Consider the following 18759-nt stretch of genomic DNA (forward strand, 5'->3'; position numbering starts at 1 on the left):
ATATAAGGTATGAATTCGCACCCTTCATATAGGGTATTAATGTGAACCCCTAGATAAGGGGCGTTTTTTTATACCATTGGGTAATTTTTCGCTCCTTAATAGGTACATATTAGTAACATAGTATTTGTCTTTGAAGCAACAGAAGGGAATAAATATGTACCCTTCTTGAGTGATTGGGGTATAAATAGACTCCATATATGGTGCTTTTCCGGACAACAACAATTTGAATTAGGGGTGCGAAAAAGCGCCCTTTCTCCATTTAGGGGTGCGTTTTCAGACCATTAAAGGTATTTTCTTGGATATCAAAAATTTGGCTCAGGGGTGCGAAAAAGCACCCTTTCTCCATTTAGGGGTGCGTTTTCAGACCATTAAAGGTATTTTCTTGGATATCAAAAATTCGAATTAGGGGTGCAAAAAGCGCCCTTTCTCCATTTATAGGTGCGTTTTCAGACCATTAAAGGTATTTTCCCGTACCTTAAAAATTTGACTCGGGGGTCCGAAAATATTATTTTTCTCCATTTTAAGGTGCATTTTATTACAATTAAAGGGGTTTAAAAGTTTGAGCAAGGAAATGTGATTATTTTCGACGAAATAGTTTTATAGCCATGAGGTATCTATTGTGATAATTCTTTAAAAGAACTTCAGTGTATAGTTAACTTTATCGGGGTCAATTAAGATTCGGACTAAAATGCTTTAACACTTTGATTTATTTTTAAATTATTTATACTTCATTAATAAAAATTAAATTTTTATTGAACAAATAGCTACTTTAAAGCCTATAAATTAATTTCACACTACAATATAATTATTAGAACATTAAGCTTAAACCTGATAATCTAAATATTTAGTACTATGAAAAACTAAACACTTACCAGAAACTATTTCTTAAGAAACCAGATATTAAAAAACTAATGATATCTCACCCCTATATAAAAATTTAATTAATTTATACCATAATTAATCTTCTCTAGTCAAATCAAAAACAAAGATTTTTAACAATATTTTTACAAAAAAAATATTTGATTAAAGAAAGATGACTTTGTTACATTTGTACTAAAATTTCCACCACAGAAACAGATATTATAAACCGCTTGAATAGTTGGTCGACCTTTTTTGACTTAATAAAGATTATTCAGTCGAAGTCATCACGATTAATATAACCCTGCAATGAAAATATTATAGAACTGATTTAAAATTATCTTAAAATATCAAACCGCCGTTTTTAGACATTTTCAAACTCACATTTAAATTTAATCCTTTCCTGTTACTACACTCTAGAACATTACACAACAAGATTCCATTTTAAAGGCATGATGTTATGACTGCTATTTACTGTATTTTTCGTAAGCATTCCATGAAATTTTACATATCAGGTTCATACAAACCTGGACATGTCAGGGAAATAAATTTTTGACTAAAAACTGAGGGAAATTTTCAGTAAAATTCAAGCAACTTCGTGAGGCTAGAAGATTACTCCACTCTAAAATACATCCTGAAACTATTACTCAAAAAAAAACCTGTGGAGTTATTTGGTGGTGCCAGAGAAATATATGGGGAAAACCTGGATTTGTCAGGGAAAACGGGACTCCAAAAGTCTTATGGATGTACTTACAACTTACCTAAAACTTTATCATTTTTGACCAAATACCACAATTCTTTTCATTCACATCTTACGTGGAAAATACCTAAATTCATACCAACCTGGGTTTTAGCTGTTTCAAAATTTCACATCACTTAAGTTGTGATTCATGAACTAATCCATCAGTAATGATTTTTTGTAATGCTAAGTGTAAACGGAAAAGTTGCCTTCTGATGGCTGAAAATAGAGAATAAATTAAAATTAACTGGCCAAAGGCTTGCCTTACTTTAAAGGATGAGATCCGTTAGTCAGAACTTTAGTTTTTATGGCTCCTGATTCAAACAAGTCTGAAATTGGAAACATTTTTAAAATTCACACAGTTTATATTAATGTATTACACATAATTATTACCTTGGTTGGACTTGTGAGCGTAACTAATTTTCAAATGGACGTAGTCGCTTAAATGAGTGTCGCTAAGCCTAGTTTGAAATTTTTAGGGTTAAAAAAATATGGCACGCGACGCGCGCGAATTTATTTCACGATGGCGCGTGCGCACGTGACTTTCAAGTAAAAAATTCCTTTTGAGGTATAAATAAACACCCTCCACAACATAAAATATTTACAAATGGTACAAAAACACACCAACAGAGAACCCTGAGGCTTGTTTTGACACCCTATAGGGTTAGAATAAACACCTTAAGGTGTTTTTTTAAGAAAATACCTTTAAGGGTACAAATACACCACATCAAAATCCAATTTTTTTTTACAGTGTACCCCTCTTGCCCGCTTTTTTCAAATTTGGGGTATATATACGATTCGTTTCCATTATAATAGTAAGGAAAAAGCGCAATTGCGAAAACCTTTGGTGGAGATCCCACCTTAGGGAGGCTAGACGTTTCTCGTAACCCTAGCTGATCGCCGCGTATATCCTAAAACCAAACGATGATAATGGAGTAGAAACCAATGATATAGATTGGTGTCTATGTGGAATAGACTTTGTGGATGGTGGTGTTAGAAGCCAGTGTAAGTGCAGACTGGTGTCAATGTGGGATTGACAAAGAATAGAAGATGGTGGTGGTGGAAGCCAGAAAAGTACCAGACCGGTGTTCATATGGGATGGACGAAGACCAAACATGGTGGTGTGAGAACTCAAGTATAGATTAGCAAAGGAGAGAAATACAATTTTCCAAATTTCTGTGAACTGTCAATGCGGTCCGGAAATTGGGAACACGTTTGCTCCGATACGCAAACTGCGAACGCGGTCACGTGGGTGTAACAACGGACAGACAGACACACAGACAGACACACACACACACACACACACACACACAGACAGACACGGCCGTTACAGAACCTCTCCTGGACTACGTCACACGGAGAGGTAAAAATATTCGAAATATTCCTTAAATATAGACTTAACACGTTTCACTGCGACCTCTGCCCCTTACGTGTTCTTTAGCTTCTTTGAAATGAGTCATGCGTATGAGATTTTCTACCCCCCTCCCCTCATGATCTCATTTAGGCGGTTATGAGGGGCACGTTGTCTGTTTAATACGTTTTATTAATTAGGCTTAGCTACTTTTTTAATATCTAAACTGAAACGGTTAATTAGTTTATGAAAATGAGATGTTATTTTAAAAATTCCCAGTCTTATTATACCGAGGTATATATTTTACAAGAGAATTATGTTAATTTTTAATTATGATTAATTATTTATTTTCTCCCATTTTAATAGGCCTAACTGGAATACATACGTTTTAATGGATTGCAACCTTGAACTTCGAAAAATTGGCTTGGGTAAGTCATTTGATTTTTTTAATCCCAATTCAAAATTATTTAAATGAAGTTGAAACTGAATCAAGAGTATTATTATTTACAAGAGTTTTTATTTCATTATGAAATGCAAAAATCGTATTTTTTAAGAAAAAAAAATAGTAACAGACAGGGTGTTTAAAAAAACTTAATACAAAAATATACAGTGTATCCGTGTAAAATGTGTAATCTCACAGGTAAAATTGGCAATGTACCGCACTTGCATTTTTTTAAAAGAAAGACAATCACCAAGTTCGCGTCTTGATAACTTGTAGTTAAAGATTACTAGTCTTGATTAGGGACTTGCAATCAGGGTTAATTACTGTTGATGGTATAGTTGGATTCGATGTCTCCAGAGTGTTTTATTTGAAGATCACTCTTTACCACCATCCACCTCCGTGGCCACCTCCTCCGAAACCGCCACCTCCGAATCCACCACCTCCGTGGCCACCGCCTCCGTATCCTCCACCACCACCTCCGAATCCACCTCCACCTGGTGAAGTTTTTGAAAAATTAAGCCTTGGCTTATACTTTAATGTAAAAATAGGCTTAACTTACCGAATCCACCACCACCTCCAAATCCACCACCGCCTCCTCCGATACCTGGAATTCAAAATTAAGGTTAATAACTTATTAAGCCTAATGTAAGGTATAGCTAATGTACCAATTCCGATAGCTTTGTATCCGACAGTCACAACTGGTTTGTATGAAGTAACTGGAACGTAGTTGATTTTCTTGATGGGGATTAGTTTCTTGATGATGACTCCACCTCCGTGTCCGCCACCTCCAAATCCACCTCCTCCGAAACCACCACCTCCAAATCTGTTACGAGTTAAACTATTAGTACTGCGTATATGAAAGTACTTGTATTTACAAGTAATGGTAATTACCCTCCTCCACCGCCTCCGAAACCACCTCCGTGTCCTCCTCCGCCGTATCCTCCGCCACCAAATCCTCCACCGCCTCCTCCGAAACCTCCTAATTCAATTCCGGCGTGAACGGTAGCGACGACTACCGTCAGGGATATAAGAGCCAACTGAAAAGTAAATGAGCCAGCCATAAGTACTTTTTCTTGATTTGTATGTTAGTCCAACGTATCGCGGTGTTACTGTAACGAGTCTAGTATAGTCCCGTTTAAGGTAGTCTAACTTGAACACTGTTCTTATGTCTTGGTACACGCTACCAGAAATTGATGACCCACTACCCAAAGTACCATAATGTACTTTGCATATAATTCTCATATACACTTGTTGTTTTTGGACAATTACCTACAAATACCATTCACGAGTAGTCACTCTAACCTAAACTCTGTTTTTGCGTGATGGTACACTGTACACGCTACAAGAACCTAAGGACTCACTACCCAAAGTACCCTAATGTACACACATTATAACTTGTAGATTATTCTCATATCTACACTTGTTGAAGCGCGACCATTGGACAATTACCAACATATACCATCGACAAGTACTTACAGCAGCCCTCATGGTTTATAAATCCTCAACGGATGGATATCGAAGTCCTTTTAGATGTCTCTAAGAGATGAAAGTGATGCTTTCTGTCAGACACCCGTCTCTTTATATACTGCTTTCCAAATTTTTTAAAAAATCCAGTAAGTAAAAGAGATAGCTTATAATAAACTCTAGCTGTATAGTGGTTATTAATATTCACACGTCTTGTACGAAGGGATCAGTGGGATCAGTCGTAAACCAGTTCAGGGGGGATTTAATCTTAAGTCTTGTATTGTTAAATATATAGAGGAAGTATCATAAACGGTAGGATAACATCTCCCTAAAAGAAAAGTACACACACACCAAGAACTAAACCAACCACGTTTCTTCTTTTCTTGGGATGGGATTCGAATCTTTCTTGATTACCCCGTAAGACGTGCTCGACTCTTAAAACTACTTAAGTCAATTAAACTTGGCACCAGGTATAAGTGTGGGAGGACTTATTTAGCTCCATGATGCTAGTCCTAAGTTATTTTGATTTTTAGTTCAATTATTATGGCCCCGGAGGTAAAAACGGACGTATTTCGGTATCAGATTTTAACGTGACCCTCCCCTCAAGGGAAAGTTGTGTCTGTGTTATGAGGGGAATTTTTCTATCTCTCCGTTTTCTTCAATCTTCCCAAAACTGACCTAAATTATATATTTAAAGTAAATTTAAAAGTTTCATATATGATGTATATATATAATTTGCAACGGTATACTTGTATGCCTTAGGGTACGAGGAATTGTAAATTGTGTAATTCATAGTTCACGCAATGGGTGGGTGTTGTTTTACTTTTGTTGTTATTATATAGATAAACGCGATTGCAGTTTATATTTAGACCGTTATGGCCGTTGTTTTTGAGAGTGGATTATTTTCAAATTGATGGAAATGGTTTTACTACACAGAGAAACATCTAGCATCGTAGCATGAATTTCACTTCGTTCACTTTTGAAATAAAGAGATAAGAGTTAAGCCTAATTTGAAAATGAACATTGGAAAAGCACGTGTGATAATTTTGCGTTCACTTTTGGTAAAAGAGAAAGAGTTAAGCCTAATTTAAAACTGGACATTTGAAAAGCACGTGCGATGAATTTTTCTCGCGCCAAAATTGAAAGATCTTGCGTTTCGCGCGCTAGACTTTTTCCTAAACGTTTTTGATCAATTTCTTATAAACTTTCTTCACCTTATTAAAAAGGGGCCCCTTTTCTTCAAGGGTCCTCAAATGGGCCTCTTGGCTTTTAATCTCGTTATAGTCCGGATTCAGGACATCATTATAACTATCGTTCAACCGTGGTTTGCCAAATAGCAAAGGTTGAGGCGTATTAACACCTAATGTTAAACTTCGTAAAACAGAATGTAACTATATTGTTTATCGAGTACATTTAAGAGGGGGCTTCAAAATTTGTGAGTTTTGAGGGTACCACGCTGGGCCAAGGACTAAAAAAAGTTTGGACTTTGTAGGTTTCTTTACGACGTAAAATTATATAAATTCTTCTATTTTATAAAGGACCGGGCCTCTTTGGTATTTTAAAAATAAAATATTCCTTTTAAATTCGAACTGGAATCACATTAAAATTAGAGGGAAATTTTGTTATTTGATTCAGTATTATTTGACGGTTATTTCTAGTGGAAATGATTTGTTTTGGGTTGAATAACGGCACGTCTATACTTTTCATATTTCCCCCTACACGTAAATAATTTTAATATTTAAATTCGTGGGTGGTTTAAATTATCCTTTAAATTATACTAACTGCACTTCTTAAAATATTGTTATTATTTATTCTACTCTCCATTTCGTGCTTTAATTAAATACGTCTCTCATTTTACCGCCTGAATTAATTTTGTCAAGAGCGGACCAATAACCTTTATAGGGTTATTTTTGGGGTATAATTTGTCTAGGGGTAGAATTTTAAATGACAGCCAGCCAGTCGTTCCGTTTCTGGTTCAACGAAACTGGATTTTAAGGGAACCGCTGCTGGAAGATTAATTCCGTTATAGAGTTTTAATGTTATTTAAAGGATGTAGGGTTTAGTTTACGTATTAAATATAGTTTCTAGTGTATTAGTATGTACTTAAATGTCAGTGTAAGGATGTTATTTTACATTCATGGTAGGCAATTTTACATGATAAAAGAGGAATGGATTTATTTTTGTTTATTAGTACCTGCTGCTACGATAAGTTTATGAGATATGTTCCATAAGTTATGACACTACCTATACTTCGTAATGCTACACTCAGTTTTTCAGGACTTCCATCTTCCTATTTAGTCTGTATTAAGTCTTGAACAGAGCCTCACCAGGCGTCGCTTTACTCTGAATCTATGACCAACTTCAATTACTTCATGACAAGCTCCAGTTTGTAACCATTGACAAACCATTGCCGCCACTGGACAAACTTATAATATAACATATCTTACGAACTTATGCTGCTACTTATATAGAGTAATTTCTATGCAAAGTGTTAGCTTCCTGGGGAGGTTAGGTTGGTTTTGGGCTGGGTTTTGATTAATATGAAAGACTTTCTTGAATCAGTTTAGGATTAAACTCATTTTGTTGCGTAACGTTATTCGAAACACGCATGGTGGGTGGCTAATATACAGTAGGAAGTAATTTAGATAAAGTTTAATTTCCACATAATCAGGATTATCTACTAACAACCCGTGCAATTAAATTATAATATTTATTTTGCAATTCATCGTCCGATATAACAATGAGGGATTAAATTGAACTACCTCTCTGGAGTCTAGAGAATCACGCTATAAAATTAAAACCGAATTTTTAAAATTCACCTCAACACAATTTTTTCAAACATATTTCCTAGTTATAGGATGAATAAAAATACCTTTTAATGCCTTTGGTCGATTGGAAAGAATTATTTAGGTATTTCGAAAAAAAATAAATAAAATAGCGTAGAATTTTATCTTTAAAAACTTAAATTAAACCTTATTTACAAATATAAAGAAATTGTTGCAATTCTAATACGAATTATGGGTAATCTAAAGCTTATTTTTAAATAGGAAAAATAAGCCTCTTAATAAAAATTTTGGGCGATTTGTTTTTATAGATCGTGCGAGATTTGTATAACTTTTATTTTTCATATCTCCCCCCGATTATCGTGATAAAAATTTAAATCAGATTTAGAAGAAAAAAAGAAGTAGAAATTCTCGGCCATTTTTTCCTTGTCTCGATTCTCGTTTCTAGAATTTCATTTTCATTTTTAATTTTTTCATTTCGGTGAAAGGAAAAGGTTTGGTGCGTTTAAAGATAATAATGTCCATTATGTTCTTAAACTGATTATTCCAGACTGACGGACATTGCTCTAAATAAATTTTGGACACCACACTTTTCCGTCTATGTCTGGAAAGGTTTTTTTAAAGAAACCTTATTTGAAATGGTTTGATGGCCTTGATATTAGCGTCGGATCCCAGGAACTTAATTGGTTATTTAAATGGTGAAAAAAATTAATATCGTTTACTTTAGCTCTATTCATTTACCCCTCATAGCTTAACAATCCAATCTGCGTTAAAATTATTTGTAAAACAACAATATTTTCAAAATTGATGAAATTGAACATGGAGTGTTTTATAAAACGTCACGTGAACTTTCAACTTGGCGCGAGAAAATTACCCGCGCTTTTTTCCAATTCAAATTTTGTGTGTTAAGCCTAATTTCAAATTTAGGCTTAACACACACAAAAAATCTCGTGGAATTTAAACTTGATAAATATTCAAATGTTTTTGTACACGTTAAACAATAACTTAAGCTAAAAAATTCGCGATATTCGAATTAGTTAGGGGTTTGTGCACTTTATTAAGTATATAAATCATTGTCGAGTGTAATTGATGGGTTGGTGAAAGCCGTTGAGTTTTGTTTGTCCTTAATCGGACCATTTAAGGTTGACAGTCCGGAACGTATATACGACTCTCAAAAACTCCTTCCGTCGTACCTTAACGGAAATGTTGATGGACTGTACATCGTGCGTAGTACCATGGCTACCATATCCCCCTTTCAGCTGATTTTCTTCATAAGTTAGGCTTAATGAACATCCAAGATCAAACGCACCATGCCAGTTTATTGGAGGTAATTTGGATTACACGCTAGAGTGAATTTAAATTTAGGGAGAAAGTTTACTGGGTTTTAAAAAAGAGTGAATTCAGGTTGGGAAGTATTTCTTTGGAAGTAAGCCATGAGGTACGTAACAGTTGCTGCAAATTGACCATTTATGGGCACTCGAGTGATCTAGCTTGAAACATAGCCATTAGAAAACACTGAAACACCTAGAAACATGGGAAATCACTGAAGTACTGAAGAAACTTACTTTAAGTTGTGGCTTTCAGTTTTTAATCTAACTAATTTGTGTAATTATATATAATCTATTTTGAATTGGTCTCATTCGATGGTTAATTTATCACCGTAATTTTATTTACTGAATTTTGTCTGTACATGTTTTTTTTACAAATTATTTATACAATATTTGGTAAACATTTAGTTTGAGTTGCGGTTTTGGTAATCTTAACAATTAATTTTGATTAGTTGTTAAAGAGGGACTTAATGCCATCCGTGACCATGTCCGGAGCTGAGGATAAATGGCTTGAAACTGTAAGAGACGACTGGCTTATGGGCGGTGGTAATCACAGGCTTGTAAGATATACTCTTAACCGGGACGTAAGAGATAGTCTGCAAAAGTTTAGATTAGTGACGGGGTATGTTAAAGCATCGTAGAAAGTACTATTGTTAAAGCTACAACACTGCCAGTACTATATCATTAGGTTAAGTAATGACGCTTACCTTTACTGGTTTGTAAGAAATCTTGGCAACTGGTTTCTTAATGATGATTGGTTCGTGGAATCCAGCCAAAGAGATGGTAACCAACATGGCGAAGATAACGGCAACAGCCTGTTAAATATCTCCCATTAAACGTCAAGTACTTAAGGATGTTTACTTATTGATTTCAAGTACTTACGAAATATTTCATGGTTGGTTTTTGGTTAAGGTTGAACTTAGGAACAACGAATTATTAGTTGTTAATTGAGGGAAGTTGTTTAGCGAATGATGTTTTCTCATCGGAATGGTTTGGCTTATATACTGAACCCAAATCCACCACCAAAATCATTCATTGATCAGACAAATATCTATAAAATATATTTAATTCCGTAACTTTTCATAATTTAAAATTTTAGTTTTTTTTTTCTTTTCAATTTTTAATAATCTATTGAAAATCTTTCTTAACAAAAGATAGTATACCGATAGAAAGTGGTTCGTCCATTTCTTTTTTTTCTTCATTAGATTTAACTAGTTTTAAAATAAATATTTAAAAGTATACAGGGTGTTTCTGATAAGTCTGCATTCCATAAATTAAGAGGGATGTTCTTTGGGAAATATATTTTGAGTTGAAAATGTAACTATTTGCTTACCCTAAGGACACTGTTTTCGAATTAAGATTGCATCCAGAGTATTTTACGGATGACCCCTTAAATTTAATTAATTAAGAAACTGATTTCAAGATAATGATTTCTAATTTAATTAAGGGGTCATCACTAAAACACTCAAATCATAACTCGAAAACAGTGTCCCTCAGGGCAAACAAAATGAGTGAAGATAGAGGTTAGATTTTCGACTCAAAATCTATTTCCCAAAGAACATCAACTCCTTAATTTATGCATGCAGACTGATTAGAAACACCCTGTAATAAGGGCTGGGAACTTATTATTATCTAGTAAACGGTTTATTTCATCGATTTTGAAGTATTTATTGTGTCTTTCTCTGCATGTTTGAATTTATAGGTAGGTAGGGGGTATTTAAAACATTTTTACTTTCTTTTCATTATGATTTTATCCATTCATCTTACTCGTTCTAGATGTGTATCGTAGCGAATTAAAGCTAATGGGGTGTAGTGTAAGCATAAATCTATTGGCTATAGCACCCCCAAGTAATATATTGGTATTTTACTGGAAATTGTGGATTTCCGTTGAATTACTGGCTTTTTAATGTTTGATATTACTTAAGACCAGGGTTTAACTTCAAACCATGAGTATATATCTGAATTTTTTTAAAACTTTATTTACACCAGTTCTTTGTTGAAGTGAAGGAACCAGATTTTTTTTTGGTACCAGGCCCTCACCAAGAGCATGCAGTTTACAAAACTTAATTGCACCAAGTATTTGCATGGTACTCTCAGATTTATCATAACCTGGACTACCTATCACGCTGATAAACATAAGATAACCGAGCTTGGTTGTGTACTAGTTAATTTTTAATAAATAGATTTAATGATCACTCCAAGGCCCATAAATCTTAAGTTACAGGCCCCTTATCCGAATTAAAGTTACAATTTTCAGTTTTCCCATTAAAGACAGGCTGTAATTATTTCTCTTAGTTATAATTACCAAGTTCCGACATTTTTAAGATGAACACAAAAAAAATAATAAGAATTATTATAAAATATACGTCCCTTGGGGGTTTTTGTACATTTCCGGAAATTGTAGAAATACTTCCTTATCTTCAATATTTGCAGTTAAGAAAAAATTAGGTCTAAATCATTTTATTTCCCCCTCACGGCGACGCCATATGCATGATTTCCACGAAAGTGAAGTTTTTTTTTTTTAATTCTCTCCTTAAACTTAATTGTCTCTGCACCTATGGGCTATTGTGCATTGTATAAAATGATCGACCGAGTCCTACTAGACGTAATTCTTTTAATGTTTAAATCCTTTTCCCCCTTTTTTTTCTTAATCCCCATGAATTAAATTTTACATTTCGTTCTGCTCCAATGGTTAGTAAGCCTCCTGGAGATATATCCCTCAAAGGAAGTTTATTATATCTTAGGTCTAACGGTTTTAATTTGAATTATGCGAGAAAAGTCATTTTTATGTTAGATGTGGAAGGGTTAACAACGTAGTTTTTAACTCCCGAACTGCGCCATGTCGAAGGTGTTTTTTAGTTTTAGTGTTGTTTAGTTTAATTATGTGTAAGCTATACTTGTTTTTAAGAGTGTTTCAGTTAGTAGAATATTATCTTTGTGAACTGCTCTTTTAGGCGTGTAGGTAAGCTGTATTTTTTTCAAGAGCAGTTAGTAGGTATCTGAAGCTTTGCTTTCAAATTACAGCGTTATGTATTTAGTTTAGTTATATGACCAAGTTTAAGTTAATTTTTTTCTCATGAGCAGTTAACAGAAATTTAATCCGTTGTAAACTACTTTTGATCAGGAAAATTGCGGTTTCCGATATTTATTGTTGAAATATTAAATTTGTTTTGTTTAAACATAAAATATGGAATTTCAATTGTTTGTTGAACTTACTATAGTTCTAAAATACCTGAGACTCTGAGACAAATCGATGTATTAGCTAATAAATATTACATATCGCATTTGAAATCTTCAGTTTACTGAGACAACAAAATACCTGGGGCCATTTAATAAAATATTCCTATAATTTTACGTTGTAAACAAGTCCATATTTATCTCTTCATACCAGCCTCGTCTCTAAATATACCTGCCAAATTATTATAAATAAACGTGAAAGGGGTGTGTGTGAACACGTGTCTAGAGACGATTTACTGGCAACCGAAATATATGTTAAGATTGAATTGCTCTACATTAAACCTTCAATTACTTAACGTTTTATTGTAAAGTTTAAGAACACGTTCTTTAAGGGGGAAGCGCCGAAGAAATCTCGTGGAAAAAAAGTTTAAGAAAATAATGCTTTAGGCTTAGTTCATTCACATTCACTTTCTACACTTTTTAGGATTTTTTTCATTGTTATTATCTTTTGGTTGTCTATGATGTTTTAAAGACGGATTTCACGCATGATTGACTCTAATTCGAAATTTATTTTGGGCCTATAACTATGTAAAAAAAACTTAATATTCGCGTCGATCTAGGTGTCTTCACTATGTCTAGTCTGAATTTCCGGGCTTTGAAATTAAGGTTCGCTTTAGAAATATTTGGTTTAAGTACCGTTATTAATAGAATCATAAGTTTATAAGATATGTTCCTACCATGTTTTTAATCTCTGGTTACAAACTGGAGCTTGTAATGAAGTGAGTGAGGTAGGTCATAGATTCGAGGTAAAGCCACGCCTGGTGCATAAGGCGCTGTTAAAGGCTTAGTAAGTTCAGACTAAATAGGAAGATGGAAAGGAATGGTCCAGCAAAGTTAACCACCGAGTGTAGGACTTCATTTCTCTCGTCCCATAGAACTATCCCACTGCACCTCGGTCGCATGATTACCCCTTTTTTAGAGCACCCTCTGTTATGTCTTATTACAGTTTCATTTCTTAACCATTAATTAAACGAAATACCCTAATCATTTTTTCAATTATCAGGTCAAATTTTTATTTCATTCGAATGGATAATTAACAGCGATCGAGTTTTGATTAAAGAGCGTATAATTAGAGGGGGTTGCTTTATTTTTAATTTGACACGAGGAAGTATAAACGGGGTTCGTCCAGGTGATTATGGTTATGGAAAAAATAATTACATTTAGACTGATGATGCTTTTTAAAGAACAATTTTCATTCGTTTATGGATTGAGCTAGAGCTAGTAGTAGTGGTGGTGGGTTGAAACGTAGCCCGGGGCGCCGGCTATAATTTTCTAACCTATATTTTATCCAAATCGCAACCGGCCAATATAAAGGCAGCGTCGGTAACTTCCTACAGTTTGAAACAAAGTTAAACTTAAACTGATCACGAAGCATTATGATGGTTCTGTAACGCTCTTTTAAAATTTTTAACCCTCCCGTATTTATCTTCGAAACTTCCGCTTACTATGCGATCGTAAATTAATTATGTCGGAAGTATTAACTCTACGTTTTTACTTTCCCTAGTCTTTTTTAAAGTAAAATAAGGTAAAATACGAAGTTTTTGGTGGGGTTTAAATTAATCTCAGGACCTTTTTGTGACCTTTCTGATCGCGTGGGAGCATCTTAAATGGATGGAATTATTGCACGTAATCCGGGGTTAATTTATGAACGTTAGGCTTAAGACATCTGCCCATAAAAAATTCTATGATTAGGCTTAACGATTTTCGAATGAAATGGTGTGATTAGGGTTAGCATCTTTGGAAGTGAGTTTATTGATACTAGGTTTAGCGTCTTTGGAAGTGAGTTTATTGATACTAGGTTTAGCGTCTTTGGAAGTGAGTTTATTGATACTAGGTTTAGCGTCTTTGGAAGTGAATTTATTGATATTATAGGGTTAGCATCTTCGGAAGTGAATTTATTGATATTAGGGTTAGCATCTTTGGAACTGAATCTAGGGACATTAGGCTTAGCTCGAAAGAAAGGTAATTATTTACGATGAGATAGTTGTCTATGAGTTATGTGTGATGAAAAAATGGTTCAAATTGGGATAGTGTATTTTGTTTTCAAGTTATAATTTGATGGTTGAAATTAGGCTTAACTTTTCAATCTCGCATTCGATTCGCTTCCTTCATAGACAGGTTTAAGTGTTAATTGGTTCCGGAAGCGTTTTTTCGCGAAAGTTTATTTACCTTTGTTAATCTTTTTAATCAATCTGTAGGTGACTATTTGAAAACAATTCCGTGGCATGAAAGTGAAACAAAGTGTACAATAAACAATAGAAAGTATAGGGGTCATAGGTTATTAGTCTAAGATATAAAAATTTCAGTAGAAGGAAGTATACAGTATATACATTTTTATTGATCGATATTTAATTTGAGCTACATCAGTTACTGAATTATTTTAACTCTGTCTTGAATATTGTTTTTCGAAAGGTATTGAACCCTTATTTCATCTCTAGGGGAAATAGTATTGTTTTTATTTGTTTTGGGAGATCGATTAGTTTTGAAATATTCGAAAATATCCAGAGCGCAATCGTAAAGTTTTGGTACCGAAAATCCAAGCCATATTCCTACAAAACCACCTGTAATGGAAAGGTGGAATTTAGTTTAATTATATCGTTAACTAATTGGTCAAGTGTATACTGACCGATGTAGCTGAATGTTTCAACGAATTGGAATTGAGGTCGATGCGTAAATGTCGTAACCCTTTCCATAAACTTAATACTAACCTTACACCCATTGTTTCTATGGATTTAAGATTATTTAATACTTAAATTTAAATATTTATTTTGATTTACCTTAACTTCAAATCCTTGTCCTATGGAAAAGAAATTCATATTATCTTCTGATTAGACCACGACTTTTTAAATGGGATTGACTTTAAGTTGAAGAAAATTAGATTATAAAATTTTGTTTACCGTTTTATCTTCAATGGTATCACTTGATTCTTCATATTCGTAGTTTTTATGGCTTTATTCATAAGTTAATAAATTAAACCCGATTAATACCAATGCAGATCAAGCTTACTTGCAGTCCCTGGGACACTCGGACACGCAAGATTCTATTCCTCTTTCAAAATCAATTTTTAGCTTGCATTTTTCTGTCCGTATTGTGAGAAAAAAAAGTTGGTGGATCGATTCATTAAATATTCAAATAAATTATAACTTTATACCACTTTTCTCTCCCACGCATTTGTTGGTTTTATTGATTAGAATGGAATCTTCAAGTACACAACCGCAAATATCGAGCATTTTAGACCAGATACAATGAATGAGACACCACTATAAATAGATACAACATATTAGGCCTAAAAAGTTTGAATAAGTTAACCCTAAAAACGTGTACTAGAATATCTCTCTAGTTGTATAAGATCTTTTAAGTTTGGCGCGAGACAAATCACGTGCCCACTTTTTTTCCAGTTTTCATTTTCAAATTAGGCTTAACACGTGCATGTTTTGAGACATTTACAACTTAATGGTAGTGCCAAACAATTACTATACCTCCATGCTTTGGGCTTCGTTCCCCTTGTACTTCCGACAGCCTGTTATGTAAGGGTGTTCCAAAAGATTTTCTATAATCTAAAAATATTGAAATCAATATTTAACCACTATAAACCTAAAGTAAAACTTGATCAGGCTTACGGTGTTCACTTCAAATCTGTATCTTCGACCAATCACAACTTGTATATTTTGTTTCTCGTAGAATGGTACGTCAGTGGGTGGGTGTATGTAGTATTTAGCCCTAGCTGAATGAGCCTTTGATATCAGTTCGTTTTTGTTGAGATCAATGTCGGTGTGTAGTCCTAAATTAGGGGTATTTAGTAGAATTCCCCTTAATTTGACTTTGGTCTAGTCTTACTTCGAAATCCCTTGAATGTACGGTTATTGCGATGTTCATACTCGGCGTGTAATACCCAACAAGCAAATTTGGTGTTGTAAAGCCATGTTGCTTCCCTGATAATCAATTCATGGTGTTTGACGATAGAGTAATATCTTTCACATATATGGCAACGTCCTAACCCTCTATCTCTTACCTTAGTGATATCCCCCCTTCCGAAGGCAAATAGTATTCTCTAATACAAAGTTGCCTTCAACGAAGGGGATACACAGTTCACTCCCCCTCTCTACCGATATTACTCTATACTAGGCATAATTCTTATACTTACTTCCTGACATCCATTGGTATTTTCGCACCCTTATTACTCATTTCGATGTAATAGGAAGTAATTAGTTCATCAGCCTTTACCGATCCTTGTACTAATTCGGTAATGTTCAGTGTCATAGCTAGGTGGTCCTCTAGTTTAAATAGCTCTTCTTTCTGCATTAAAAATGGAACCACTATCAATTGAAAAGTCAGACCCAATCATAACCCTTATCCCTAATTATTACCGTTGTAATTGTAATGTTCTCGTGGAACTTGTTCTCGTAAAAGGACCTTTGAACGCTTTAAAATATAAATTCAAGATGACATTCGACATTTGTACTGAAACAATTAAGTCTTACCGATTAATTAGGCAAATGGACAATGCTGGTCTTGATTGGTTTTTATCTCTATTGATGGTGACATCTACTACCGTTCTGTATTCAAAATAAATGTTGAGAAAACTTCCAATTTGCCAGCAACAAATGACCAAACACGTGATTGATATGAAGATACGTAACACTCTTGGATCTTTGGCGGTAGACATCGCGGAACTGATAGCTGAACCAAAGGTTTTCAGGTTTTTTCTCAGGGAGAACGCGAAATACATTAAACCACTGTATAAAATGTAATAGATATAATTACAAGGACATAATTGCGTGTATAATTAAGCCCAAACAGTCATGACTTAATCGTTTAAAGTAAACAGTACCGGGTTCCAAAACACACGAAACCTAACAGAAACTCTTGATCGATGGTGTAAGTTTTGCCTTGCTTTTAATTTTAAACATGCACTGTTTCAAACGCACGTTCGTTAACGATACTACTTACTTCACTTTTCTATTTGCTAATGGAAAGCATACCTTAGATTGTTCTTTATACAACAGATGTATTTTTCTCTCAAAGTCCCCAAGTGCAATCGATAGCTAAATAATAAGTGACGCGAAAGAGGAATATCAATGAAGAGAATGTATTTATTTCTACCTATAATTAGTTGAAGTTCACATTTTATAAGTCATTGTAATCTCTCTGAAAGCCAAACTAAAAATTCTTAGAAGTTAATATTTAAGGAGAAATGAAGTTATTCATGTAAAAGCGAGGGAGAAAGTAAATGGTCTGGAGCAAAATTTGAAGTATTTCGAATACGTTTTATTCTATTGAAAAAAAAATATAGAGTGAAAATATAGTGTTGAACACAATATTTCAGTTATTATGTAGGGATATTATTGACTTGGCGTCAAGTTAATCATTTGTGTCTTGTGTTCAAAATGAAAAATTGGTTCCGGAAATGTTTTCCGCAAAAATATATTAACCTTAGTTATTTTTTATAATTAATCTTTCAGGGGTATGATGAGATCATTAGTCTAATATATAAAAATTTGAGTTATAAGCAAGTGTATATATATATATTTTATTGATCTGTATTTAATTTGAGCTACATTTTACTCCTGTCTTGAATATTGTTTTTCGGAAAGTATGGAATTATATTTACGTATCTAGGGGAAAATGTATTGTATTTATTTGTTTTGGGAGTTCGTTTAGTCTTCAGGTGATTGAAAATGTCCAGAGCACAATCGTAAAGTTTTACCACTGAAAACCCGAGCCATATTCCTACGAAACCACCTATAATGGAAGGGTGAAATTTTGTTTAAATATTTGCTTTAACTAATTGGTCAAGTGTACTGACCGATGTAGCTGAATGTTTCAACAAGTTGAAACTGAGGTCGATGCGTGAATGTCGTAACCCTTTCCATAAACTTAATACTAACCTTACACCCGGTGTTTCTATGAAATTAATATAACTTACTATTTAAATTTAATTAATTTAATATTTATTTAGATTTACCTTATTTTCATGGCCTTATACTACGAGGGAAAAATATAAATTAACTTATACGGAGCGTTGATAGGTTATGTGGACAACAAAGACGTTAGATAGGGCTTCAACGTGACCAGTCCATCAAAGTCTATCTGTTGGTTCAGCAATGTCTAAGGTCTTTGTTATCCATATGCCTGTTGTTTCGTCTTAAGACACCAACGTGTTCAACACCCCGACTTTTCAAAAGGGTCTTTTAGTTGGGATAAATTAAATTATAATATTTTGTATACCGTTTTATCTTCTATGGTATCACTCGATTCTTGAAATTCGTAGTTTTTATGGCTTTATTAATAAGTTAATTGATGAATTAATTAAACCTGTAATTAACACGAATGTAGATCAGGCTTACTTGCAGTCCCTGGGACAGTCGGACGCGCATGATTTCATTCCTCTTTCAAAATTGATTTTCAGCTTACACTTTTCTGTTCGTATTAATGTGAGAGAAAAAGTGGATTTAAGGTGGAATTCGCTAACGTCGTTAAATTTGCAGCGAAATTTGAATTTTACCACTTTGCTCTCCCACGCATTTGTTCGTTGTATTTATTAGAACGGAATCTTC

At 34.0% G+C, this 18759-nt stretch overlaps 2 protein-coding genes and 2 long non-coding RNA genes across 6 annotated transcripts; all 4 read right to left on the reverse strand.

Annotated features, from left to right (window-relative positions):
• Positions 1-503: 503 nt before the first annotated feature.
• Positions 504-2348, reverse strand: LOC149677027 (uncharacterized). Of its 3 annotated transcripts, XR_016366558.1 has the most exons (4): positions 1991-2348; positions 1386-1926; positions 1243-1332; positions 504-1162 (listed from the first exon to the last, which is right to left on the reverse strand). It is a non-coding gene; the product is annotated as an uncharacterized LOC149677027 (long non-coding RNA). The 3 variants fall into 3 exon arrangements; XR_016366557.1 differs by having other exon boundaries at positions 1243-1926; XR_016366559.1 differs by having other exon boundaries at positions 504-1184; positions 1243-1926.
• A 1097-nt stretch (positions 2349-3445) lies between these two features.
• Positions 3446-4980, reverse strand: LOC149677028 (uncharacterized). The gene is made up of 5 exons (XM_089838022.1): positions 4867-4980; positions 4282-4427; positions 4056-4213; positions 3950-3994; positions 3446-3884 (listed from the first exon to the last, which is right to left on the reverse strand). Exons 1-5 carry the CDS (start codon positions 4876-4878, stop codon positions 3772-3774), a joined length of 474 nt encoding a protein of 157 aa, XP_089694148.1. The 5' UTR covers positions 4879-4980; the 3' UTR covers positions 3446-3771.
• Positions 4981-9311: 4331 nt separating this feature from the next.
• Positions 9312-9983, reverse strand: LOC149677029 (uncharacterized). The gene is made up of 3 exons (XR_016366654.1): positions 9848-9983; positions 9673-9780; positions 9312-9561 (listed from the first exon to the last, which is right to left on the reverse strand). It is a non-coding gene; the product is annotated as an uncharacterized LOC149677029 (long non-coding RNA).
• A 4233-nt stretch (positions 9984-14216) lies between these two features.
• On the reverse strand, positions 14217-17040 carry LOC149677030 (uncharacterized). Its single transcript, XM_089838017.1, has 12 exons — positions 16684-17040; positions 16570-16624; positions 16347-16498; positions 16040-16134; positions 15823-15983; positions 15682-15759; positions 15354-15462; positions 15209-15281; positions 15100-15151; positions 14980-14999; positions 14829-14926; positions 14217-14763 (listed from the first exon to the last, which is right to left on the reverse strand). The coding sequence occupies exons 1-12, from the start codon at positions 16929-16931 to the stop codon at positions 14570-14572; spliced, it is 1335 nt and encodes a 444-aa protein (XP_089694143.1). The 5' UTR covers positions 16932-17040; the 3' UTR covers positions 14217-14569.
• Positions 17041-18759: the final 1719 nt, after the last annotated feature.

The sequence above is a fragment of the Phalangium opilio genome, unplaced genomic scaffold (genome assembly GCF_054372755.1).
Source record: "Phalangium opilio isolate 3A_F unplaced genomic scaffold, DU_Popi_V2 ptg000045l_1, whole genome shotgun sequence".
Taxonomy (NCBI): domain Eukaryota; kingdom Metazoa; phylum Arthropoda; class Arachnida; order Opiliones; family Phalangiidae; genus Phalangium; species Phalangium opilio.

What these genes read in the sequence shown, in the direction of transcription:
- LOC149677028 (XM_089838022.1), bottom strand. An exon ending in ATACAAAGCTATCGGAATTG is followed by an intron (nt 3,995 to 4,055) that starts GTACATTAGCTA and finishes TTTGAATTCCAG; the next exon opens with GTATCGGAGGAGGCGGTGGT. An exon ending in TGGAGGTGGTGGTGGATTCG is followed by an intron (nt 3,885 to 3,949) that starts GTAAGTTAAGCC and finishes AAACTTCACCAG; the next exon opens with GTGGAGGTGGATTCGGAGGT.
- LOC149677030 (XM_089838017.1), bottom strand. Translation starts at nt 16,931, where the DNA reads ATGTATTTCGCGTTCTCCCTGAGAAAAAACCTGAAAACCTTTGGTTCA. An exon ending in GAGTGTCCCAGGGACTGCAA is followed by an intron (nt 15,152 to 15,208) that starts GTAAGCTTGATC and finishes TTATGAATAAAG; the next exon opens with CCATAAAAACTACGAATATG. An exon ending in TGAAACATTCAGCTACATCG is followed by an intron (nt 14,764 to 14,828) that starts GTCAGTATACAC and finishes TTTCCATTACAG; the next exon opens with GTGGTTTTGTAGGAATATGG.